General features: G+C 38.2%; 2 protein-coding genes across 6 annotated transcripts; both read left to right on the forward strand.

The window, feature by feature from the left end:
• TRMT10C (tRNA methyltransferase 10C, mitochondrial RNase P subunit) lies at positions 1 to 5,186 on the forward strand. 4 transcript variants are annotated; one of them, XM_044251270.1, is made up of 3 exons: positions 12 to 155; positions 965 to 991; positions 3,764 to 5,186. In XM_044251270.1, the coding sequence occupies exon 3, from the start codon at positions 3,773 to 3,775 to the stop codon at positions 5,042 to 5,044; it is 1,272 nt and encodes a 423-aa protein (XP_044107205.1). In that variant the 5' UTR covers positions 12 to 155; positions 965 to 991; positions 3,764 to 3,772; the 3' UTR covers positions 5,045 to 5,186. The 4 variants fall into 4 exon arrangements, with proteins under 4 accessions (XP_044107207.1, XP_044107206.1, XP_044107204.1 ...); XM_044251272.1 differs by lacking the exon at positions 965 to 991 and having other exon boundaries at positions 1 to 24; XM_044251271.1 differs by lacking the exon at positions 965 to 991 and having other exon boundaries at positions 2 to 59.
• Positions 5,187 to 9,145: 3,959 nt separating this feature from the next.
• LOC122908457 (PEST proteolytic signal containing nuclear protein) lies at positions 9,146 to 26,673 on the forward strand. 2 transcript variants are annotated; one of them, XM_044251274.1, is made up of 5 exons: positions 9,146 to 9,253; positions 15,385 to 15,599; positions 18,630 to 18,704; positions 23,662 to 23,717; positions 24,868 to 26,673. In XM_044251274.1, the coding sequence occupies exons 1-5, from the start codon at positions 9,190 to 9,192 to the stop codon at positions 24,992 to 24,994; spliced, it is 537 nt and encodes a 178-aa protein (XP_044107209.1). In that variant the 5' UTR covers positions 9,146 to 9,189; the 3' UTR covers positions 24,995 to 26,673. The 2 variants fall into 2 exon arrangements, with proteins under 2 accessions (XP_044107209.1, XP_044107210.1); XM_044251275.1 differs by lacking the exon at positions 9,146 to 9,253 and adding an exon at positions 15,264 to 15,361 and having other exon boundaries at positions 15,437 to 15,599.

Below are 26,673 nucleotides of genomic sequence, written 5' to 3' on the forward strand. Positions count from 1 at the left end.
TTCCGGCCACGGCTGACTTGCAAGGTACGGAAACTAAACCGACCTGCGTTGATGCGGAGGTGCGGTTTCTCGCGTAGCGCTTCACCGCGGGCTACTGCGTGGTGTGTGCGTCCCCGCGGTTGACACCAGTGGGAGCCACCGTCTCCGCACACCTGGTATGGGCATGTTTCTTGACATCTTAATTGTGTGTGTTGAGGTGGGAGGACGCGGAAACCTTTCTAAAATGGGCTTAGTGGAGCACGTGCGCTAAGAAGGCTCACAGATGAGGGGAAGCCCAGTGATTTTTAAACTATAAGTAGCGCAGTCCCTGGAACAGAGCAGTGTTTACCAAAAATGATATCCTTGTTTGTTTTAAAAATTGAGTTTTCATTTTTATGATATCCTAAAAAAATCTTTACCGGTTACAAAGACAAAACTCCGAAGACTTGTTTCTGAAATCAGTATTTCTCATATTGGGGCTGAGGACTCCCCGTTAAATATCATATCTCAGGGAGTCTAAATTGTTTTTTCTTTCTTTACTTTTTTTTTTTTTAAGGATTATTTATTTATTTATTTGACAGACAGATCACAAGTAGGCAGAGAGGCAGGCAGAGAGAGAGAGAGAGAGAGGAGGAAGCAGGCTCCCTGGTGAGCAGAGAGCCGGATGTGGGGCTCGATCCCAGGACCCTGGGATCATGACCTGAGCCGAAGGCAGAGGCTTTAACCCGCTGAGCCACCCAGGCACCCCTCTTTCTTTAAAAAACAAAACAAAACAAAACTTTTAAGATTTTATTTATTTCAGAAAGATTGAGAGCGAGTGGGAGCACGAGACCGGGGAGGGTCAGAGGGAGAAGCAGACTCCCCGCTGAGCAGAGGTCCTGATGTGGGACTGGCTCCCGGGACCTGGGATCGTGACCTGAGCCCAAGACAGACACTTAACCCACTGAGACCCCGAGGTGCCCTAAACTGTTGTTTTCTTTCAAAGGTGTCTGAAGATGGGGCACCCGGCTGGGTAAGTCGGAAGAGCATGCGTCTCTTGATCTTGTGGACTTGAGTTCGAGCCCACATTGGGTGTAGAAATTACTTAAAAAGCAAAACAGTAACAAACTTTAAGAGAATTTTTTAAAGTAAGCTCTATACCCACTATGGGGCTTGCACTCAGGACACCCTCTCCTTCAGATCAAGAATCATTGCGCTCAACCAACTGAGCTAGCTAGCTGCCTCCCCCAAACTTTTTTCTTTTCTTTCTTTTTCTTTTCTTTTCTTTATTTTTTTTTAAAGGTGTCTGAACATATTTTAAATGTGAAAAGCATTGGTCCAGGATATTTATTCGAAAAATACTTGAGTGATTTCCTGTGAGCCATAAACTGCTGAGCATTGGATTCAGTGTTAATATAAATAGTCTGTCCTGATAGAGTTTACCATTAGTCAGGCAAATAAGTAACCTGGCAGTTACAAAGAGTGTTACAAATACTGTAGTAGAGAGGTAGAGGGTGCTATAAGAACTAGTAGGAGGAATACTTGATTTAAGGATTGAGGTGAAGAATAGCTAAGATGTATCTGAAGAGGTAAGCAAAAGATGGTTTTGTGGAAAACTTTAAAAGCCATGTGTGTAAGTTTGGAACTTGTGCCTGGCAGCAGTGTATTTAAAAGTTCACATTGAGGGGGCACCTGGGTGGCTCAGTCATTAAGCATCTGCCTTGGGTCAGGTGGTGATCCCAGCGTCTGGAATCGAGCCTGCCATCAGGCTCCCTGCTTGGTGGGAAGCCTGTTTCTCCCTCTCCCACTCCCCCTGCTTCTGTTCCCTCTCTCACTGTGTCTCTCTCTGTCAAATAAATAAATAAAATATTTTTTTAAAAAGTTCACATTGGAGACCATAACAAGTGCATTGATTAGATTTGCACTAGCTCCCAATGGCTTAGAGATGAGACAGAGCAAATCAGGAGGCTAGCAGATGCAATTAAGATAATGGGATTCAAAAGAAATTAATGGATTCAAGATTATTTATAAAGTAAAGTGGTTGTAATTCAAATAGATTAGATGTGGTGGGTGTCAGGGTGGTAATAAAACGACCCCCAGTTTCTGGCTTCAGCAAATGAATGAATGGCAGGGTCTCTCCCTGAAACCATGTAGAAGGTAAAGCAGATTGGGAAGGGAAGGGAGAGCAATTATGTTAATACGTTGCATTTGAAGTATTTCTTCTGATGCATGGTGGTGAAACCACAAAGATAGATCAGACCTCACATGGAGAATTTTAGACTGGGGGAAAAATGGGGGTGGAAGCTAACGACAGAATTCAGAGGCACATCTGCTTTTAAAGGAGGGGAAGACATGTGAGCATCAGGACACAGCTTAGAGAACCACTCTAAGAAACATGCAGAGTTGTTAAATAAAGCAGAGGGAAGAAGGAATAGTTCAAGTTTTTCAGTTGCATTTTGTAAAAAGTTGATTTCCTTTTTTTTCCTTCAAATCCTGTACTAGTTTCACATTTTAAAGCTTCTTCATTGTTTTGTGGATGTCCAGACCTTTAGGATAAAATTGTGGAGCTTATATATATTTGCCCTAATTTGGGATATTTTGTTTGATAGTAACATTATGTGCTGCAAAATAAACTCTGAACTGGAGAAAAGAGGTCTATTTTCTTGTTTTTAAAGATTTATTTATCTAGGAGACAGTGTGAGTGGGGGTGGAGAGGTGAGGGGGAAACTGACTCCCTGCTGAGCAGGGAACCCCATATGAGGCTCAGTCCCAGGATCCATGAGATCATGTTCTCAGCTAAAGGGAGCAATTTAACCCACTAAGGCACCCAGGCACCCCTATTTTTTGTTTTGTTTTTAAATCAGTAAATCTTTGTCTATTTCTGTTTTGAAAACATGAGAGCATTGATACAGCAGGTCCTATTGATACAGCAGGTAGGTACCCTATAACTTTTCTGCCCTTTATCTTACTGTCTTCGTGTGTTGCTTATGTTAAGGAGCTTGTGTTTGGGTCTCTATCTGGACTTAGAGTAGAATGGAGAAGAAATAGTATCATGATCTCAACCCTATCAGCAGAACATTACTTTGTTATCCAGTAATGTTGATATTCTGGGCCCCTAAATAAGAATCTAAAAAGGATCTTTCTTCAAGATATTCTTTTTCCTAAAGAAATAATGAAATTTATGTAAAAAATAAGAACCCAGGGGCACCTTGGTGGCTCAGTGGGTTAAAGCCTCTGCCTTCGGCTCAGATCATGATCCCAGGGTGGAGCCCCGCATCAGGCTCTCTGCTCAGCAGCTGCCTCTCTGCCTACTTGTGATCTGTCAAATAAATAAATAAACTCTTTAAAAAAATAAAATAAGAATCCAAATAAGTTGTAAACTTTTTGCCTGATGTTTGATCATAGGCTCTATGCCACAGGAGTCTAGGAAAAATTAATAGTACAGGAAATAAAATTGTCCTCACTTTGTGTTAAAAAATCAATTGCTCCCGGCACCTGCGTGGCTCAGTGGGTTAAAGCCTCTGCCTTCAGCTCAGGTCATGATCCCAGAGTCCTGGGATCGAGCCCCTCATAGGGCTCTCTCATCAGGCTCTCTGCTCAGCAGGGAGTCTGCTTCCCCCCTCTCTTTCTCTGCCTGCCTCTCTGCCTACTTGTAATCTCTGCCTGTCAAATAAATAAGTAAAATCTTTTTTAAAAAGTCAGTTGCTTTTAGTGTCTCAAATTTATACTTGCATAATTAGTTGACAGGTTTAAAAAATTAAAAAATGTTTGTCTAACTTTTCATTACATTTTGCTTCTCTTATAGGGGTCTTACATGCCTATTTTCCTCAAAATGAGTGGTAGTATCACTTTAAGATCTTGTGCCAGGTATTTGGTGCCATTTACCATTCCTAGGAAGAGAAGCGTTTTATGTTCAGCCATTCTACAGAGATACATGTCTTCCAAAATACCAGGAGTGTCCTATCCTAAAACGGAGAGTACATCACCTCCTGAACAGCTGGGACTGGATGGGTGGAAAATTACAATGAAATCTAGTGTGCAAGAAGAAGATGTTTCACCAGTCTCAAGTAGCAAGGATGAAGATCCTCTAGCTGCCGTCAGGGAGTTAATTGAGATGTGGCGATTGCTTGGCAAAGAAGTACCAGAACACATCAGTGAAGAAGAACTCAAAACTACTATGGAATGTGTTTCTAAATCATCCAAAAAAAAATACTTAAAATATTTATATATTAAGGAAAAAAAGAAAAAAGCTGATCAAATAAAAAAGGAAATGAAAGCAGCAACAAGGGAAAAAGCAATAAGAGAGCAATTGTTAGAAACCGCTAAGGAAGATAAACAGCAAAACTTTCTATTTCTACGACTTTGGGATAGGAATATGGACATTGCCATGGGCTGGAAAGGTGCTCAGGCCATGCAGTTTGGACAACCTTTGGTTTTTGACATGGATTATGATAACTACATGAAACCAAAAGAACTCCAAAATACTGTTTCCCAACTTCTAGAAAGTGAAGGATGTAACAGAAGGGATGTTGATCCTTTCCATCTTTATTTCTGCAATCTTAAAATAGATGGTGCTTATCATAAAGAGTTAGTTAAACGTTACAGAGAAAAATGGGACAAATTGCTTTTAACAGCAACAGAAAAGTCTCATGTAGATTTATTCCCAAAGGATAGTCTTATATATTTAACTGCAGATTCTCCTAATGTTATGACTACTTTCAAGCATGATAAAATTTATATAGTGGGATCTTTTGTTGATAAGGCTATGCAGTCAGGCACATCCCTTGCCAAGGCAAAACGGCTGAAGCTGGCAACGGAGTGCCTTCCATTAGATAGATATTTACAGTGGGATACTGGTACCAAAAATCTCACCTTAGATCAAATGATGCGTATTTTGTTATGTCTGAAAAACACTGGTAGTTGGGAAGAGGCTCTGAAGTTTGTTCCTAGAAGAAAATACAGTGGTTGTTTGGAGATTTCTCAGCATTCTCAAGAGTTTGTCAACAGATTGAAGAAGTCAAAGACCTTTAATTCATCTCCAAAAGGCTCTCTAAATATACACACACACAAAAGGTGGCTTAAATGAGAAAATTTGATAACTTAAATAAATGATCACAATATATGTAAATCAAACTATGATACTGTATGCCTAATCTTATACTGTAATGAATGTCAGTTATTTCTCAATAAAACTGGAAGAAAAAAAGGAGTGGAAAATGGAGTGAAAATACAGTTCTACTGGTCTGTTTCTTCCTGAATGGAATTCACTTGTTCTTTTCTTTTAAAGGTTGTCCTTCCAAACTAACTGAAGTGTTTTTTCCCAAACATAGTATCTATATATATCTTAGATAAATAAATCTAAGATATATTTACTTAGAGCAGGGGGTAAGGGAAAGAGTATCCTCAAACTGACGCCCCGCTGAGGGCAGAGGCCCCTGATGCAGGCTCAGTCTCAGGACCCCAAGATCATGACCTGAGCAGAAATTGAGAGTCAGCCACTTAACTGACCAAGCCACTCATCCGCTCCATTTACCTTCTTAATTGTTCTTTTAGCAATGTCAACAACTACCTTTTTATCAAAAATTGTTACAGAAGAGATTTTAAACTTCAGGTGGTGGTTCAAAGTGACATTTGGTGCAGTTCTGGGCATGTCATAGGCACTGAAGTTTGTTTAACTGAATCTTGGTTAAACAAAAGGTTAAGACATCCCTTGACATGTCATGGAATTTGCCTATATTATGAGAAATGGGCTTGGGGAGATGGAATTCATTCCATGTCCTCTTAGGAAGAAAAAGGAGGTTTACTTGATGACTTACATATAGCACTTCCCTATTGCAGTATAGAGAGCTTTCCTTTCCTTCCTTCTCCCCCCACGATTTTTATTTATTTGAGACAGAGAATAAGCTGGGGGGTGGGCAGGGAAGCAGAGGCACAGCTGACCCCTTGCTGAGCAAGGACTGAATCAAGGACTCTATCCCAGGACCCAGAGATCATGACCAGAGCTGAAGTCAGAAGCTTAACTGACTGAGCCACCTCGGTGCCTCAGCTTTCCTCTTATAGGAAAAACTTCCTTTTCTCCAGCTGTTGATTTTGAGTGGAACCTGCCATATTTTTACAGACCTTGTTCTGGCTACAGCTGATTATCCTTAAGGAGATACCTCACTCAAACTTCGAGATGGGCATCTGACTTTTAAGATAGGCCAGTCACAACTCTTTCTAGGATTTTTGGATTTGAGAACTAAACCTGTGTCACTGTGATGATGGACATCGACAGACAGGAAGCTCTGGAATTGATGGTGGCATTCCTTTTTATGAAGGAAGACAGGCTATAGAGGAGGAAGTGAAGCTTACATGTAAAAGTAAGACCAACTTTGGCACTGTTTAAATCCCTGCTTCCGGTTATTCTTGAGGTCCAGCTATAGATTTGCCTTTAGCATTCATTGGTTGTTTAAACTTCATGCAACACCTTGGTAATTCCTCTAATAAATTCCCCTTTATTGCCCAAGCCAGTATTTGGGTTTCTGCCGCTTGCTACCTAGTAAGTCCTACTAGAGAACATGTGTACTTCTTTACTACGAAAAGAAGTTTAGGAAATGTTCATTATAGACTACCTGCACTGTTAACTTTTTTGAAAACACAGGAAATAAAGATGGATAGCCAACTACTTCTACCTAGTTTCTGAACTGGAAATTAACATGAGAGATGCAATCCAATACATTTCTTAAAGCAGGATTTAATCTTTTACTGAATACTACTAAGTACCTACTCTACCAAGCAATATACAGTTTACATGAATTATTTAAACAACTATTATACTTTTATTATGATGTATTATACTAAACTATTATAGTATTTGTAACTTAGTTGCCTAATAGTACCTTTTTTACAGATGAGGAAAATTTACTCAAAACTCAACCTTTAAGTATAGTCTCAGAATTCAAAGGATTTGTCTGACTTTAAAGCCCTGGCTTTCAATGTATAAATTATTCTCTCTATAATAAGGCAAGTATGAAGTGCAATGGAAAAACAATGGATGCCTAACCTAAACTCATGGGTGCGACCAGGAAGGGCCTTGACAAAGTGATGTGTAAACTTAGAATTGGTAAATATGATATGAATGAATTTCAACCTTTGGCTGAACTAAGTGGCAAGGTGCTAATACTTGAGCCATTTGCAATAGAATGAAGATAAAACAGCATAGTACTTAAGAACAGGATTTAGGATTGCCTGGCAGGACTGGCACATAGAGTGAGGAAAACAAGGCTTCTAGGGCACCTTACTGATCTCCCAAGTCCTAGCCCTACTCCCTGGGTTCCAGCTCCACCATAGGCTCTGATGCCTAAATTGCTTAATCGCTTGAAATTTCAGTTTTCCTCCTCTGTGAAAAGGAGATTAGAAGTAGTTCTTGACTCATAGAAAACAATAGGGAGTCTGGCACATAAATGCTAAGTAAATATTAACTAGTTAGCTAATTTGGATTATGTTCAAAATGTGTGTTTTTTTTTTTAAGATTTTATTCTACAGAGATAGCAAGAGAGAGAGCTTAGGCAGGGGGAGCAGCAGGCAGAGGGAGAAGCAGGCTCCCCGCTGAGCGAGGACCCTGATGAGGGGCTGGATCCCAGGAACCCCAGATCATGACCTAAGCTGAAGGCACATGTTTAACTGACTGAGCCACCCAAGAGTCCCTTCTTAAGACTAATTTCTGTTAGGGGCGCCTGGGTGGCTCAGTAGGTTAAGCCGCTGCCTTCGGCTCAGGTCATGATCTTAGGGTCCTGGGATCGAGTCCCGCGTCGGGCTCTCTGCTCAGCAGGGAGCCTGCTTCCTCCTCTCTCTCTCTCTGCCTGCCTCTCTGCCTACTTGTCATCTCTCTCTGTCAAATAAATAAATAATTTTAAATAAAAAAAAGACTAATTTCTGTTAATACTCACCTTTTAATATAGGACAAACCCAGAAACTCCAGGCCCCTAGGCAAGGAATTGACCTCATATGGCAAGAGAGTAGTATAAATATAGGGAGAAAGTGAAGATGAGTCTAGAAAGTTAGGCTAAGGCCCAATATAACACTGGAACCTCATTCTGCAAACCCTAGGGATTCACTAAAGTTTTCTAAGGTGGAAATGCCTCTAATCTTAACTGAATGAAGTAACTTCTCTCTTTAAAAAAAAAAAAAGGACTTGGGGCGCCTGGGTGGCTCAGTGGGTTAAGCCGCTGCCTTCGGCTCGGGTCATGATCTCAGGGTCCTGGGCTCTCTGCTCAGCAGGGAGCCTGCTTCCTCCTCTCTCTCTCTGCCTGCCTCTCTGCCCACTTGTGATCTCTCTCTGTCGGATGAATAAATAAAATCTTTAAAAAAAAAAAAAGGACTTCATTTATTTATTTGTTAGAGCGAGCGAGCACACAAGCAGGGGGAAGTAGGAGAAGAAGGTTCCCCACTGAGCAAGGAGCTGGGTGTGCGATTTGTTTTAAGACCCTAGGATCATGACCTCAGCGACTGAGCCACCCAGTTTAACTTGATAGAACAATTACGACCTACATAAAAAGTAGACTTACCATTTGGCTACGTGACTTTAGACAAATTGCTCTCTTTGGTCTCAATTCTCATAGTTAATTAAAAAAGAGGATGATTCTGCCTTGGACTGTTGCTGGGATTAAGCAAAATGACATAAGAGGGCGCACCATAAATATTGTGTTTTAAGGTTTTTTGTTTTGTTTTGTAAGTTTTATATATGTAAGCACTCTGTACACCCAACATGGGGCTGGCACTCAGGACCCCGAGATCAGCCGTACGCTCCTCTAAGCCAGCCAGGAGCCCTCACAGCCCTCTTTTTTTTTTTTTTTTTTTTAAAGAAAACACAGGAGATCCAGAAAGACCAGAATGAATAAGCCGGCTCGCTTTAGCTGTAGTCACACCCTGGTCTACAGAAACCTTACAAGATTCCACCAACGTTCGCAGTGTGGTTCCCCCATATCTCCCCCACTTCTCTGGACATAAAATCCTAAATAAGCTCTAGCTCTAACCAGTCCCCCATAAACACGCAGCCCAACCCTCCCCGCTCTTCGTTCAAAGGCGACTCGCAGATGATGTCACATCCATTTCCGTTTCCAAAATGGCCTCTTTCCACTTTCCAAGGCCGCTCTACGCTGCTGCCTCGTTGGCTAGCTCCGAAACTCAATGGTTGCTGGGCGGGGCCGTGACGTCCTTGGCGTGGCTGCAGGGGAGGCCGCGGCGGGGAAAATGGCGGACGGGAAGGCGGGAGAGGAGAAGCCTGAGAAACCGCAGCGAGCTGGAGCCGCCGGAGGTGAACACAACCCCAGCGTTGCGGGCTGCGTGGGATACTCTGGGCCTTTCTTTGAGGTCCCCGGGGTGGGGGGTGTAGGAAGGGGGCGAGAATGGGCGGATCTGGCGCTCACCCGGCCAGGTGCTGGGCCCAGACGAGACCCGGGCACGCCCGGCGCGGCCCTTTGAGATCCGGGCCCACATCGCCTCCTTGCCGGGGGAGAGCCGGCCACTGTCCGTCACCTGCTGGCCCCACCGGAGGCCCTGCTTCCGAGGAGAAGGCTTATGGGTACCAGAAAGGGGGACGGAACTCGGGGTGGGACCGGGAGCGGCAGTGCAGGAGCCGCTGCCGCCACACCGGAGACGCACAGCAGACAAAACACACACGCGCACACACACAGTGGGAGTCACCGAGCAGTGGCTGCGGGAACTGGCCGCAGGCCGAGTTTCCGACGGTGCTGGCTTCTAAGTTACACCTAGGAGTTACTGGGCTTCTCTCTTCGCCGAGGAGGTGGACCTCGGCCTTTTATTTTCAAGCTGAATACTGACCCTGTAACGGCATGGGTCGAGATGGAGGAAAAGAATGCCTTTGCCTGCCCCCTTGTTTAAACTGCGGGGTCTAGGGTTAGGGTTTGACTGCCTTTAAAGTGCCTGCTTTTTCTGAGTTAGGCTGTTGCTAGCTAACCTCATGACAGATATTTAGGTGGCTTAATAGGCTAGTGTGACTTTTCCTGTATTTTCTTACGATGCGAACTCAGGTTACAGCTATCTTCATTCTGTATCCTCCACCCCCGTAAATTTGGGCCTTGTGCATGAGGGGAAAGAAGCATCTCTCCAGCCCCCCCCCCTTGTCGCAACAAGGCAAGTAACTTAACACGTGCGAGGTGATCATAATATCTTTTTAGAACGTTTTAAGTATTACTCTCTATTCTGACTCTTTCAAATCTTATACCTGAAATTATTTAGTTTGAGAAAATATCGAAGATTAATAGCATAGGAAGGCAGTTACTAGGACGTTACTAACATGACGTTTAATGTGATTTGTCTTGGGAACAAAAACTGAGAAAAACGTAACGTTCAGTTACTTAATTAAACAGCAATTTAAACCGTATAGTACTATCTCATTAGGGTTGGGTTTTTTCCCCCCTCAAAAATCATCTGGGGTATTATTGAGTAAAATGATAAAAAACTAATAGTGTGAGGAAAACCAAAGATCTGTAACCTAAGGAAAGAATCTTAACTGGCTTTCAGACTATCTTTTAACTTTGTAGAATAGCTTTTTAAGTGTCTTGAGAGTATTAAAGATGTGTTTAATGTGTTACCAAAATGTACCTTAAGTGTCAGCATAACTGGACTGTTTAATTTATCCATCACCCTTTCAGTTAGGGGTAATTAACTCTAGTATGACTGTTGATGTTTCTATTGTAGCATGTTTTTGTATGCGGGGTGGTAGTATAAAGTTAACTTGGATGATATAAAAAATTATGGTATCCTTTGTGGTGATTTAAAATAAGTAGTCCCTGGGGCGCCTGGGTGGCTCAGTTGGTAAGGGACTGCCTTCGGCTCAGGTCATGATCCCGGAGTTCCGGGATCGAGTCCCACATCGGGCTCCCAGCTCCATGGGGAGTCTGCTTGTCCCTCTGACCTTCTCCCCTCTCATGCTCTCTCTCTCTCTCACTCTCTCTCTCAAATAAATAAATTAAAAATATTAAAAAATAAATAAATAAAATAAGTAGTCCCTTCATAACTTTGTCGTAATATGCCTTCAATGTGCCTACCTTAACAAGAAGATAGTGCTGTTGCATATAAATCGATTTTGAATGTCAGATAAAAACATGTAATACTGTGGATTTGCTGAATTGCTAATTTTGTGGCAAGTTAGCACTATTTTGAAACACACTCAGGTTTGTCTTAGGATCTTACTGAGCTGATTTTTAGCTCCTGTTGAACAGTCCAGTAAGTTGGGAGTGTAACTTTTTGTAAGTAGTTATGAATGAATTTATGTCAGTAAGAGAAGTTATGTACTTGAACTTGTTCTCACCTTAAAGAGGAGGATAATGCTAAAGATAAGGCTTTGGGCAGACTTTTATTCTCTCTTCAGCTACATTTTTGTGGCTCTTTGAAACAGAGACCTTAGAAAACTGTCCATATCAAAATCATGACCATCTTGTGCTATTTTAAGCTGAGAACTACTTTAATGAAAGTGACATTATCCCAGCCACTAAGAGGGTCTTGAATATGTTCTCATTTAAGTCGAATACAAATGGATTATGAAGGATATATCCTTATGGACTTAAACTTTCTTATTAGGTACTTTTGTTTTTTAAAGTAAGGTAACTTTGTCCTCCAAGGGCCACCTTTCCTCTCCTGCTACTCAGTGGAATAGAAAAGAAAATGCTAGTACCATGTGTCATATGATTTCACATTAACTACACACTTTGTTAGCTCAGAGTGAAAGCAAACTAGATAAAAATCCCTTTTATTAAAATATTCCTTGATGAAGAATCTAGTACATTTATATAATTTTATGCATGTTTTGCTGTAAATTGTGATTCTCTTATTTTTAGAAAACTGATCACGTATTTACTCATTCTTCAAAATATAAGCCATGTTGCCAAGAATTTTCACATTGCTAATCCATGGTCATGTAAAAATTTTATTTTCTGTGGTCCAAAATACAAAGATCCCATTAAATAAAACAATTCCCATTAAATGAAAACAACAGTTCTTGATTAAAAGCCCCAAATGCTAAAGTGTAGTACATGTTGTATTTAAAGAAAAACACTTTAGTGGCGCCTGGGTGGCTTAGTAGTTAAGTGTCTGCCTTCGGCCCAGGTCATGATCCCAGGGTTCTGGGATGGAGCCCCACATCAGGCTCCCTGCTTGGCGGGAAGCCTGCTTCTCCCTCTCCCACTCCCCGCTGCTTGTGTTCCCTCTCTCGCTGTCTCTCTGTCAAATAAATAAATTAAATCTTAAAAAAAAATAAAACACTCTAATGTACCTAGAAATTAAGGCTCATATTTAGTGATTTATTTCAAAGTTCACATAAGGTTGAAATAACTTTCTAAAGAGCTCTATGTAGACTTGTAGAATCTGTAATAACAGTCACATTGATGATAACGTAGATTTGGGTGTCACACTTTTCCATTTCCATTGCTTACTCCATTTGCTTTATTTCCTAAGTACTTTGTGTATTTTATTACATAATTGATAGGGGATGATTACCTAAAGATAAAATAAAAGCTCCAATCCATCTGACACATATAGCCATTTAAGGTTAAGCAATGAGTACTAATAGTACACCCACCTTCTTCCTTCACTCCTTTTCCCCTCATCTCTTCTCTGAAGTGTGGATATTTTCAAAGCTATTGTGTATTTACAGTGGCTTAAAAAAAAAAAAAACCAACAAATTTCTTTAGAGTTGAACATAGCTAGTTATTTACCACGTCCAAAAATAATTTGCTGGATCTGCAATCAGTCATGTTTATTTATTTATTATTATTTTTTAAGATTTTATTCATTTATCAGAGAGAAAGAGCGCACAGGCAGAGGGAGAAGCAGACTCCCCACTGAGCAAGGAGCCCCATGCAAGATTCAGTTCCAGGACCTAGGATCATGATCTGAGCCTCAGGGAGACACTTAACTGAATGAGCCACCCAGGCATCCCTGGAATTAGTCATGTTTAGAAATAAGCTGTTAGACATAGTATGTTCTATTTCCAGAACAGACCTGAGGTGTGGGTGGTCTTAATAGATAGTCTCTTAAGGTGACAAGAAAGCGGTGTGAATAAAATTGAATTTCTTCCAGTTGATTACTTAATTAGTGGTAGTTTTCCCAACTCCCCTGTTCATGCTGCCTTTTCTATAGCAGTGTCTATAGAAATTTTCTCTTTAGCATCGTGTGATTGGGCAGATAGTATTGTGTTCCATATATCATCACATACTAACTTAGCCAGTTGTCACTCTTAATGGTATTAATATTGTAATGAGATTAATGTTCTTCACTTTATTATTTATGCTTTAGTTTTTCTAGATTCTTTGTTCCAGAATTATTTTCTGGGTAAAAGGAGACCTAAAATTAAGAAAAGATAGGTTGTTTTTTTTTTTTTTTTAAAGAACTGGAAATCTTGACTAATTATGTGTAGCTCTTGGGTCACAGTTCAGAGAACAGAGTATATTGCAGTCAAGACTGAATGTTCTTTATGCTCTTTGTTTTGATGTTTTTCAGAGTTTGTGTTTGCACAAAACTTGTTCCTTAGTGTATAGATTGTTTCTTTATGTAAATGCAGTGCATTTTCTATATGTTTTTATGTGTTCCCATATATAGAGACTGCATTTTCAATTTTAGTCAGTCATAACCTCCCTGGTGGTCTAGTGGTTAGGATTCGGCAATCTCTCTCTCAGTTTTAGTCAGTCACAAAGAAATAGTTATCACTGTTTAGGTTCTATAGTAAAACTCATACTTGATTAAAACTGTAAATATAATGCAGAATAAAATTTAAAATAATGCTTTTAGTTCTATACTTAGGCTTTGAAAACACTAATGTTGTCATAATAGAGTCTTTTTTTTTTTTAAGAAATTCTAAATTAACTTTTTTTTAAGATTTTATTTGTTTATTTGAGAGAGAGACCATGGGGGGTCAGAAGAAGAGGGAGAAGCAGACTCCCCACTGAGCGGGGAGCCCAGTGCGACTAGATCCCAGGACCCTGAGATCTTGACCTGAGCTTAAGGCAAACACTTAACCTACTGAGCCTTCCTGGTGCCCCTAGAAATTCTAAATTGATTTCTGTATTTCAGCTATTAAATATTGATCTTACATCCTTCAAATGCTTTTGTAATTTCATATTTACATAAGTAAATGGCACTTCCAGCAACTATTCCAGTGCTGTCTTTGTCTCCTAAGGAAATCCCAAAACATCTAATCCTGCTTAATTCCTCCCCTACATTTTATTACAGCTTTCACCCCCTTCCAAAGGGAATAAAGAGTTCTGTTATCTTTCCTCTAAACAAAATTAGATGTTCTGTTCAAAGTGCTTATTAATCTAGAGACCTCATGATTTCAAAATTACATAGATTGAGAGCTCTCACTTCTGGGTTTTTTAATCTGTTACTTGTCCATCTATTTGTGTTTGATTTTGCACTTTTCCCCCCATTCTAGTTTGTCCTGTTAACTGTTGTCAGGGCTATTGCTTAGAGCATCTTCTCTTCATAAATAAACTGTTTAGTGCAGCCAGAAAACATTCTATAGGGCGAATTGGGGAAAGAAAATAAAATTTTTAGTCAACCATATTTCTGTGTTACCATTCAGTATGTTCTTAAATAGCTTTCTAGTGTAAAAGACCAAAGATACTCAAGATGCTAACTTATTTTGTCACTGATTAATACAAATACAAGCAAAATCACTGAAAATCATCCTATATTCCAAATTTACATATGTATGGCTTTATTTGAAATTTTAATGAGCTCATCTTTCTTTCTTGAGAAAAAGTAGTGTGTAAACCTAAACATGATTGTTAAAATAGGTGATAATTAAGGTTTCAGAGTAAAATTAAATCACATAAAAGGGAATGACTTGATGTCTTCCTTCAGTTTCCTTTTCAACTCTAAAAATTGTGTGAGAGGTACGTGAGGAGCACCTCACTCAAGAAACTTACTCCAGGCTGTATTAACATTGTAGTTCTGGTAATAAGCCATTCATAACTAGGTATTTTGTATAACTAGTAGTACATAATTGAAGAATGTCAGAATTTATTAATCAAATGTATTATTCTGTGATGTGACCAGTTGCTCACAACCTAGTTTGTGTAGAAGAACTTACAGACCTTAATTTCTAAAAAGCAAAATCCCACAAATGATTAATTATATAACTTTTATAATAATGTTTAGTTGAGGGGTCTTAGATTTTGTGAACTCTGTGTTTATAATTTTAAATTGCTCTGTATTTTATGCTAGTTAATTCATGGGAGCCTCTTCTACTGCCACACAATCTCAGTTCCTGCTGTATACTCTAACAAACAGTGGAAGAGACTGTTGGGTCAGTAGGTGACAACTGCAGAGGTATCTTCCTTATAACGATGATTTTTGAGGTTGCTGCTCCCATCAATCTGCTCAGTAAAAATAGCTCATCTTGGTAAGTTGTTTCGACTTCACCAGGACCTGAAGAAGAAGCAGAAAAACCTGTGAAAACTAAGACTGTTTCTTCCAGTAATGGAGGGGAAAGTTCCAGTCGCAGCGCTGAGAAGCGATCAGCTGAAGAAGAAGCTGCAGACCTCCCAACAAAACCTACAAAGATCTCCAAGTTTGGATTTGCCATAGGTAGTCAGACGACAAAGAAAGCCTCAGCCATATCCATCAAACTTGGATCAAGTGTGAGTTGTTCTTTTACCTGTATGATGTTCAAAATGGGACTTAAAAATTTGTTTCAGGAACTTGCTTATAGGGGATTATGGAAAATTGAGTCTAAAAAGGTACATTAGTGCGTGAACTTACATGTAAGTATTTAAGAAATTACTAGCTCTGCATTCCAGAATGGTGTGGATATATTATAACTCAAGAAAACTTTTTTTTAAAAAGGTTTGGAATAGGAGAAGGAGTAACTATATAAGCAATACATGATTTATAAAGTAATAGCTTAGAATTTTTCCAAATTGAGCAAAAACTCTGAAAAATATTTTCAGAAAGAATTTATTTTTCTTATCTTTCAATTCTGGTAATATTAAAAATAATATCTGTAGAAATCAGTACTAGTGAGGTATTACTTAATAAGAACTTCCTATTACTTTGGAGCTACAAATGGACATTGAGCCATGTTGTCCTATGATAGATCAACTTTTGAGTCTTTGTTTTAAATATAAAACTTGAATTAATAATTTTTAACCATGGAGTATCTGGAAAGTTTTGAAATGCTAGATTGAAACATGAAGTTTCTAGATTTGACTATTTCTGACCTACAAAAGTGACAATTTCATATGTTCCAACCACATAGATCTTTAAGAAAAAAATGCTTAGTATATTATTGTTAGCTTTAGAAAATAGTTACATTCTTGTGTAAGGAAAATAATCCTGAAATTATTAAGATCATTGCTTTTGAATTGTTTATTCATATCTGTTCTGTGAAAATTAATGTTCATTTACCAGATGCATATAGCTTTATTTGTGTGTTTGATGTTTCATTCAGAGACCTTAAGGATATAATGTGGATCAGGTTTCCGCCAGAGTCAGTGTGTTTGAGTTACACTTCTGATTTTAAAAGAGCTACCATTTCTCAGAACTCCTACTCCCATCCTATGTTGTTTTGCCTTTATTTTCTTCCTTTAAAAAATGGATTCTGGACAAAAGATATGCAGCTTTTAAGTTCATTACTTCATGACTTTTCTTCCTATTTGAGTGATTCTTTCTGTTCAGTTTTTTTAATGAAGTTGCATAGACCAACTGCATAAATATTTGCAGGATTTTTTTGATAGCCATTAAACATGTATTCTCATATACACCTTCATATGGATGTTACTTTTGATAACAGGTTTTTCTGTGGTCAGCACACCCCTAAATTAGATATCCAGATCCCTACTTTTTCTAAATCATTAACATGATTTAGTAATTGCTGATCATTTTAGATAGGAGGATTTTGTTGATAAAACCTATTCAGTAAACCTTTTAAATCTTTGGAAAACAAAAACCTGTTTTTATCAGGTAAACTTTATTATAAACAGGGTCATCTTGGGGAAGTGAGTTTTAAGATAGAAAAAATAGTTGAAACTATTGCTTTTGATTATATGATATGAAAAGGCAGTTGATCAACAGGCACTTACTTGTGTCATCTGTTGTATGTACATCAAACACCTGATGTATTTAAAAGAGTAAAGGATATTTCTAGAGGCTCTATGCATAATCTCCAAGTTAACATTTTTATTCCTTCAAAAGCAAACATTTATAAAAAAGCATTTGTGTTCTAGAAGAAAGTGCTTCATTTTGTTTCAGTAGATCAGAGAAGTTTTCACTGATGAGGTGATGTTTGAGTTAGGTTTAACTGTAGACAGGAGGCAAAGGGCATCTCAGATAAAAAGAGTTTTGTGCAAAAGCAGTTTAGATGTGAAGCCATTCAGGAAGTTGTAGTTGGAGAGTGGTATCCAAATGTAGGGGTAGAAAGCCCCCCAAATAAGACCACAGAACGGAATCATAAAGGACTTACATAATATAATTTTGTTTTATTTAAGTTCTAGCAGAACTATGGGAACAACACATTTTCATTTTAGAGATAATCATTCTGGTAGCATTATAGAGGATTAGAGGGAGGGGCGGATGGTGGGGAGATGGTATTTCTAACAGTAGTTGAGACAAGTAATGCTAAGGGCCCTTAAGTGTCAGTAGTTGATGGGAATGCAGAGGGAGATGAGGGAGGGAATGCAGATAGAGATTTAAGCAACAAGACTTCACAATTGAATGCAAGTTGAGGAAAATGTTTTCTGGCTTAGGTACTTAGAACATTGTGAAACTAAAGTACCCATTGGGGCTCTAAGTGGAGCTATCCAGTAGGCGTGTTGCATCCTATTTGGGGCAGTCATAGGATTTGGAAGTTAAAACTATGGGAGTGAATGGAGTTGACTAGCAAAGTACAGAGAAGGAAAGGAAAAATCCCTAAGGACGGAATCTGGGGTGCCTGTCATTTAAGGGGGGATCAGGAGGAAACAAAGAGGGAACAAAAGATCAGAGAATTAGAAGAGCCTCTAAAAAGCATTGTCAAAGAAGTCAAGGTAGGAGTGTTTAAAAAAGTAGCTGGGGATTAGAGTTGAAAGTGGTGCACTGGTTATTGGTGACCCTATAGAACCAAGGTCACCCAATTCTAGGTGAGAAGCCGTGGGGCAATGAGGAAACCAGATTACAGTTGTTTGAAGACAAAATGGATGATGAGAGGATGAAGATATGTGGACAACTGAACTCAGAAACTTAGGTTAGATTGAAGAGAACCACATTTATAGGCTATAGGGCAGAAAGCTAACCAGTAGAGAGTTGAGTCTTGGTGTCTTTTATGTTCTCAAGGCACACTGCAGTTCATTTTTTGTTACTGTGGTAAAATACTACTAATCATTTTCTTTTACCTTTTCCAGATACCCCTTAGCTAAATGATACTCTATATCCTGACTAGAAAATGTTTTACAGGATGAAAATAAATGGACATATAATTAATAGAGCTAAAGCTACCCATTGATAACCAGATTTTTAAAAACAAAAAATGGGTTTCTTTGAAGTTTTTTCTGAGTTCCTTATTGTAGGTTTCTATGAAAACATAAAATCAAGTCTTTTAAAATAAGTTATTTGTATCATTAAGCATGCCTGTATAAACATTATATGATACTTTTTTTTAACATTACGTGATACTTCTTAATGTGTTTTTTCTTCAGAAGCCTAAAGAAACTGTTCCAACACTTGCTCCAAAAACCCTTTCAGTAGCAGCAGCTTTTAATGAAGATGAAGATGTAAGTCAACAACTAGTTTTGTTTATTTTACTTTAACCAGTTCTTCAAGGAAGATGTTAGTGGCTGATTATAGGTTGTATTAATGGTACTAGTGAATTTTCTTTGTAATTCTGAATAGTTGTGTGTGTGATGTCTACAAAATCTGCATATTTCTATTGATTTTATTTTGTTGTAGGATTATTTAAAATACTGCCTTTGGGAGCAGTCAAGTTAAGAATCAAATCAGCAAGGGCTTCTGGGTGGTTCAGTTGGTTAAGTGTCTGACTCTTGATCTTGGTTCAGGTCTTGATCTTAAATTCATGAGTTTGAGCCACATACTGGGCAGGGAACCTACTTCAAAAAAGAAAAAAAAAAATGCTTATTATGAACAATAGTGGTACACATATGTGCTAGGACATATGTAGGGTCCAAAAACAGAAATTTAATGCTGCTGTCTTTAATAATTCTGTAGTTGGAGTCTTCAGTGGTGAAATCATGCATGCATTCAGCTTTGAAAAGGCAGCTGTAATGCTTTCTCTGGTATCCCCAAGAAGAATAGCTAATAGTGCAGGTGATTCTGCTAGAAGTCTGTTCAATAAGCAGGTGTTCCAGAGTGAGCATGAGTTGCTCATCTGCTGTTCCCTTAGGCAGTCCTAGGTTCCTTATGCCTCTCACAGTGTCCCTCTCTTACGCTTATCAATAACATATGATGTGGAATGTTAAGCATCATTTTGACTGATTCTTCTCTTTGATTTCTGACTTTAGAAACTAATCCTTACTTAAAATGTGACACCATTGTATAACAGTTAAGTATTAACAGGGTACATGAGCAATTGCTCCCAAAAGCAGTATGGTTAAGAATTAATACATTCTGAGGAGCATACTGTAGACTGACGTGATTGGGAAGAATATATAGAGAAGAAATAGGAGTTGGATACCAAAACATTAGGCAGCGTTGTGACAAACCTAGGACTACTTTTATAAGCTGAGAGTTTTAAGAGCAGTAAATACATAGCAGCTGCATTTGACTGGACTGGAGATTTCTGTGGAGAAGTTTGGGCAAGGATGACTATGGAGTGATTGGAGCCCAAATCAGGTAAAGAATTACTGTAGTTATCAATGTGTTCTTTGGACTTACTCATTTTACACATTGGAGTGATTTCTGTATGCTAGGCACAGTGAGATTATAAAGATAAATCAGACATGTTCCTCTAGGAATTCAGACTAGCGGGGCATAAAGTAGAACAAAATAAAAATCAAAAGTATCTGAAGACATAAAGTGGTATGGAAATTCAGGGAAGGAAGAGAATCTGAGTAACTAGATGCAACAGCATGGAAAGACGATGACTACTAGACTGGCAGTGGGAAGACGTGGATTCTTTTCCTGTCTTCTCTAGTTACTAACCAGTAGAAAACCTATGAATAAGTCACTTCATCTTTGGGAGCCTTAGTTTTTCAGCTATAAAATGAAGACTCAGTTTAAATCATGTATTTTTAAACTACTACTCAGAGTTCTGGGATTCTGTGGAAATGTCTCAGGAGCTCCTGTGGTGTTAGGTGATCCCTAACAAGCATGACTCTAGTCTACTGCCCTCTTTTTCACTCGTAGCTATTCTTTAATCTGTTTTATACTTAGGGACCCAAATAAGATTTTATTGAGGAAAAGAGTATTTCACCCCCTCAAAAAAAGTTTGAAAAATACAAATTTAATAGTATTTAATGTTTTCTGTCATCTCTAATATTCTTAAGAGACTAGGTAGCTCTTTTTTGGTATGTATAGAATGTATGAGGGAAGGACATTATAGGAAGAAGGGAACAGCATATGCAAAAGAAGGGAGGCTGGAAAAACTCCTGCATCATAGTACTGGCTTTGAACACCTCACAGTTTGGACATCTTTTCCCGTAACTTTATCTTCCATATATTCCTGTGAATCACGTAATGTAGTTATTCCCATTCTGCAAATGGAGAAATTAACAAATTGATGGTGGAGGATATAAACTTTAACTTGTCTCCTAGATAAAAGAATGTGTGCTTGGTTTTTCCTTTTTCTGCAGACCATAGTTAAGTAACCTTGAATATATATTAGTATGTTGGACAATGAGGGCATCCATTTAATTAATTTTGAAATTTAAAAATGTATTTTTAGTTGTGGTCTCCTTAGTCTCCTTTAGTTTGGACAATTCTTGGGTCTTTCTGTTTTATGACATTAATGTTTTTGAAAAGTTCAGGGCAGTTATTTTGTAAAATGTCCTTTAGATTGAATTTGTGTGATGTTTCCTCATGATTAGATTCATATTACTTTGGCAGGAATACCACAGAGGTGATGCCAAGTTCATATCAGGGAGCACATATCAGTATGTCCCATTACTGACAGTGTTAACTTTGATCATTTGGTTAAAGTCATGTCTGGCAGGTTTCTGTACTTTTCAAATTACTGTTTTACCTTTTGTTATTAAAATTTATCTTTGGGGATATGCTTAAAGAATACATGGGGGTGGGGTGCCTGGGTCCTTCAGTCCTTAGGCATCTGCCTTGGCTAGGGTCGTGGTCCTGGGATCCAATCCTACATAGGGTTCCCTGCTCAGTAGGAGACCTGATTCTCCCTCTTCCACTCCCCCTGTTTGTGTTCGCTCTCTTGCTGTGTCTTTCTCTCTCTGAGGAAAAAAAAAAATACGTAGGTGTTGCCTGGCTGACTCAGTCGATAGAACCCATGAAGGATTGTGAGTTCAAGCTCTGTGTTGGGTGTGGAGCCTACTTAAAATTAAGTAGGCTACTTAAAATTAAGTAGGCTAAGTTAGTAGAACGTGCACTCTTGATCTCGGTGTTGTTTGAGCTCCAAGTTGGGTAAAGAAATTACCTAGAAATTAATCTTTAATGAAAAGAAAGGATACATGGAGCGCCTGGGTGGCTCAGTGGGTTGAGCCGCTGCCTTCGGCTCAGGTCATGATCTCAGGGTCCTGGGATCGAGTCCCGCATCGGGCTCTCTGCTCAGTAGGGAGCCTGCTTCCCTCTCTCTCTCTCTGCCTGCCTCTCTGCCTACTTGTGATCTCTGTCTGTCAAATAAATAAATAAAATCTTTAAAAAAGAAAAAGAAAGGATACATGAAAATATATAATTTTTTAAACACTCCCATGAGTGTTAGCATCCATTGATTATTCCTGCCAGAATCTGTTATGAATGTTTGCCAAATTGTGATTTTTCTCATTGTTTTACCTCTTTCACATTTATTGTCTCTTCCTGTAAGGAAGAGCTTTCCCTTATTTATGTAAGTGTAGGTTTGTGGATTCTTTATTCAATAGGTAGTAATGCCTAAATTATCTCAGATTTGACCAGGAGAAGCTCCTTTAGTCTAGATCTTAATGATACGTTTTTTAAAAAGAATATTTAGGGGTTCCTGGCTGGTTCAGTTGGTAGACCATGCATGTAATTCTTGATCTCAGGGTCATGAGTTAAAGCCCCATGTCAGTCGTGGTGCCTACTTAAAAATAAAAAGCTCAACAGTAAAATTCATACATAAAAATAGACCTAAAATGAATTTAACTTATGTATCTTTTTAACATCTTTAGAAGTATGGAAACAATGACCTTTAAAGATACTTTTTAGTAAAAGAGACATTTTTAGAAGGAGCAATACCATAAGGTTGTTAAGAATCTTTGCTTGGAACACTTTTTTTTTTTTTTTTTTTAATTTATTTGACAGACAGGGATAGAGGGAACACAAGTAGGAGGAGTATGAGAGGAAGAAGCAGGCTTCCAGCTGAGCTAGGAGCCAGATGGGGGATGGGGGAAGGTGGCAGGTCGGGGAAGGTGGCAGAAGGTGGCGGCTCCATCTCAGGACCCCAGGATCATGACTTGAGCCACCCTGGTACCCCAAGAATCTTTGCTTTGGCATCCAGCTGTGTTGCTATTAGCTTTTTAACTTTGGACCAATTACCCTTGTTTATCTCATTTTAATTTTAAAAATGCAAATGATGATAATTATCCTTACCTGGTAGGATTATTAGTTTTTTTTTTTTTTTTTAGATTTTATTTATTTATTTGACAGACAGAGATCACAAGTAGGCAGAGAGGCAGGCAGAGAGAGAGGGAAGCAGGCTCCCTGCTGAGCAGAGAGCCCGATGCAGGGACTCGATCCCAGGACCCTGAGATCATGACCTGAGCTGAAGGCAGCAGTTTAACCCACTGAGCCACCCAGGCGCCCTTTGTTTTTCTTTTAAAGATCTTTAGAGAGTGCAAATGAGCTGGCACATGCACGAGTCAGGGGAGGGGCAGAGGAAGAGAATCCCCAAGCCAACTACACCCCCACCCCCCAGTGAGGAACCCAACTCAGGACTTGATTCCATCACCCTGAGATCAAGACCCAAACTGAAACCAGGAGTCGAATGGATGCTCAGTGAGCTGAGCCACCCAGTGCCCTGAGGATTGCTAAGGGTTTGAAAGAGAGCATATTAAAGCACTTAGCAAAATGTATACAGCACAGTAAACAAGTGGTTTGAGTTCTAGGAGGTCTATTTATGCAGAGTCAGCACACTTGAAGATCTGTGTTTCTTTTTAAAATGTAGTTAAGGAGCATAACCAATAGCATGGAGGACAAGGGGCGTTAGAGAGTAGTAGGGAATTTGGGTAAATTGGAAGGGGAGGTGAACCATGAGAGACTATGGACTCTGAAAAACAGTCTGAGGGGTTTGAAGTGGCGGGGGGGTGGGAGGTTGGGGTACCAGGTGGTGGGTATTATAGAGGGCACAGCTTGCATGGAGCACTGGGTGTGGTGAAAAAATAATGAATACTGTTTTTCTGAAAATAAATAAATTGGGAAAAAAAAAAAAATAAAATGTAGTTAAGGTAAATACTTTTCTCCTTTTACCAAAATTTATAGTATGGAAAATGCTAGAAGACTTCAATACAAAATTTAGTATTATTAGTAATCAAGTGAATTTAATAAACCTGTAATGTATCATCTTTTTTTTTCCTCCTCCAGAGTGAGCCAGAGGAAATGCCTCCAGAAGCAAAGATGAGGATGAAGAATATTGGAAGGTATATATTTGTTTATAAAAATTGTTAAGAATGATCTTTTAAAATGAACTTTAGTGTTTAGGCTTTTCTTACATATTTGGACAAAATAGTTCTGTTTTGTGAGCTATCAGTGATCTTATTTTCTCTTCTGGAAAGGGAAATTGAATACCTTATTAAAAAATAATAATTCTAAGGATATTTCTTTTCAAATACATATAATCTTTATTTTCTTCAGACATATGTGAGAAATGTTTCTGATCTAAAATTTAAGTTTTTTCAGTATTAAAAAAAAGGCTTTCACTCATTCACCTGTCATATTATTCTTTACATTTAATCTTAATTGTACATGCCCTTTTTTCCTTTTGTAATTAAGGTGCCAAGTACCAAAATAAGACAAGTGTTTTAATTTTTAATTTTCCCCCATTGTTCTTTTGTCATGGAAATAACATTAATATCAAGTTAACATAATGCCTATTTTCTTTGTATACATAAAAAGGTAACTTAGAGGCTAGTCAGAAAGTTTGGATTTAAAGCAACCCATAGTTTGTCCCCATTTCTGCCAAATTATAAACTCATAGACAACCAGGTACATATGCAAGCATCCATTTCAGACTTGGGGTCTAGGATTCAAATAGGAACAGTCCCAGTGACTGTCTACGTACTTTTCCTTTCGTACTGGACCCTAAAGTAAGAAATACATTTGACTGTGTAACCCAGTTTAAACACCCAGTTTGTTTTTTTATATATTTGGAAACATATCAAAGAGGTAAAATTGAAACAAATCTATTACATAAATCCACAATGACAGTGAACCTTTTTATGTGTTATTAATATGTCTTCATGTTTTTCTTCTTTTTCATTTTTTATAAATGCTGATGGCAAGCCATCAGTTGATTTCATGACCTTATAAAAACTGTTATGGTTGCCACCCTTAGCTGTATGTCAGAATCACCTTAAGTGTTAAACATGTTGGTCTCCTCAGACCTACTGAATCTGAAATTTTAGGACTGGGTCTTACAGAAAGGATATTAAAAAAAAAAATCTCTCGGGGCTTTTGATACTCAGCCTCTGTTCATAATAGGTACTAAACAAATATGTTTTGAATGAATTAAAAACATGACCCGAAAGGCTTTATGTAACTTTTAAATAAACTTCCTATCTTTTAACACAGGGATACACCAACATCAGCAGGACCAAACTCCTTCAATAAAGGAAAGCATGGTTTTTCTGATAACCAGAAGCTCTGGGAACGAAATATAAAATCTCATCTTGGAAATGTCCATGACCAAGACAATTAAATGATGTGTTGAAATTGGGGTGTGGGGGTGGGTGTAAAGTTAAAAGGAACAGTTTCCTTTTTTAAAGAATGGTATAAGACTATCTTTGGAGCCGCCTTTTTTTTTTTTTTTTTTTTTTAAAGATTGAGTGGTACACTAATAAATGAGAGTTTGAAATTAGAGGTAATTTATGTTTTATATACAGATTTCAAGACATTTGCTAATTTTGTAGTTTCATGTGATTAGTTTCCAAAGGTTACAGATAATAAAAAATCAGAAATGGTACCTTTCTAAGAATTGCATATTTTTTTAGACACAACTATTAGCACATTAAGAGGAACGCAAAAAGTTATCGTCTATTAACCTGCAAGCAATTACTCTTAACTCCCTTATTAACCTAAAGTGTCTGGCTCCCAGGAACAGCCTTATAGAGAGGGAGTATTGTATTGGGAAGAAAATGTTACTGACCTATGACTGAAAAAAGTACATTAGATAAAATTAAAATACGGCTTTTTTCCCCCCCAATGGGCATTTGTTTTGTTTCAAGTCATTGTAAACTAGATATTGCATTGCTGTCAGTTGGTACAGATGCTTAGCTCTTCAAAAAAATTTTTTTAATTTTATGTAAATTGTTGAGTATTGGAAATAGCCCACTTCACTTTAATGGGTCTTGTCTACCTTAGTCTTCAAAGACCATTTGCTACCAAAGTAAATCAGTATTTTGAATGTGCTTCTCTTGGTTTTTGTTACTAGCTAGTTCCTGTAAGCATTTCCACCAGATCTTGAGGCATATCGTAAGGAAGCTGTTTCTTTTAAAATACAAACCACCCCCCAAAATTTAAATGTACATAATACTTAAATATTTGGCTGTTTTTATTTTTAAAAGGTAGAAACACCAAAAAACAACATTGTATGAAGATGAAAATGAGAAAGATGCACTTTCTATAACTTCGTTTAAGCTTAATTTAAGTTACTAACTTGTGAAAGCAAATTTGATTTGAACCTAATGCAAGAATTATTTTAGTACAGTAATATGGTTTATTTGAAGTGTATACATATTATTAACCAGTGGCCTCTCAAAAGCACATTTTAGGTACCGAAGAAAGAAAGAAAATGCATCTTTAAACATATCTTATGGATTCGTTGACCACATATATGTTGTTAGACCTATGTATTCTAGGGTTTTTTTTTAAATTCTTGTATAAATTATTTTTTAATGTGACAGTTAAATACATCTATAAAAGCTTCGTCACAAATAAAAGAAACAGTATAATGATTTCTTTGAATACTCCTGCAGTGCTTAATTTGGAGGCAGCTTCAGACTATTTTATTGGTGGTAACTACTTGCTGAGCTCTTTTAATAGGTAATAACTCCAGAGAAGCAGCCTGTATATATATATTTCTAACATTCTGTTCATTTGCATTTAAGTTTAGAGTAAGCCCCAAGTAAAACAATGGAAATGTATATAGAACTATTAGTTCTTACATGATTTAATTATATCAAGATACATGAATTTAACTTGCTTTAATGTAGGCAAACTTTCCACTTTTGTCCATTTTACTGCTTATGTTAAAATAACATCCCTCTCCGACTTACTCTTTTCTTGACTCAAGTGAAATATTAACCTAAGGTCAAGATGGGAGAGAAACGACTGAGATGAATGTCTTTACTAAAATACCAATAAATTTGTCAAACTCAA

Source organism: Neovison vison, chromosome 6 (assembly GCF_020171115.1).
Source record: "Neovison vison isolate M4711 chromosome 6, ASM_NN_V1, whole genome shotgun sequence".
NCBI lineage: Eukaryota > Metazoa > Chordata > Mammalia > Carnivora > Mustelidae > Neogale > Neogale vison.

What these genes read in the sequence shown, in the direction of transcription:
- LOC122908457 (XM_044251274.1), top strand. Translation starts at nt 9,190, where the DNA reads ATGGCGGACGGGAAGGCGGGAGAGGAGAAGCCTGAGAAACCGCAGCGA. An exon ending in CCATCAAACTTGGATCAAGT is followed by an intron (nt 15,600 to 18,629) that starts GTGAGTTGTTCT and finishes TTTTTTCTTCAG; the next exon opens with AAGCCTAAAGAAACTGTTCC. An exon ending in CTTTTAATGAAGATGAAGAT is followed by an intron (nt 18,705 to 23,661) that starts GTAAGTCAACAA and finishes TTCCTCCTCCAG; the next exon opens with AGTGAGCCAGAGGAAATGCC.
- TRMT10C (XM_044251272.1), top strand. Translation starts at nt 3,773, where the DNA reads ATGCCTATTTTCCTCAAAATGAGTGGTAGTATCACTTTAAGATCTTGT.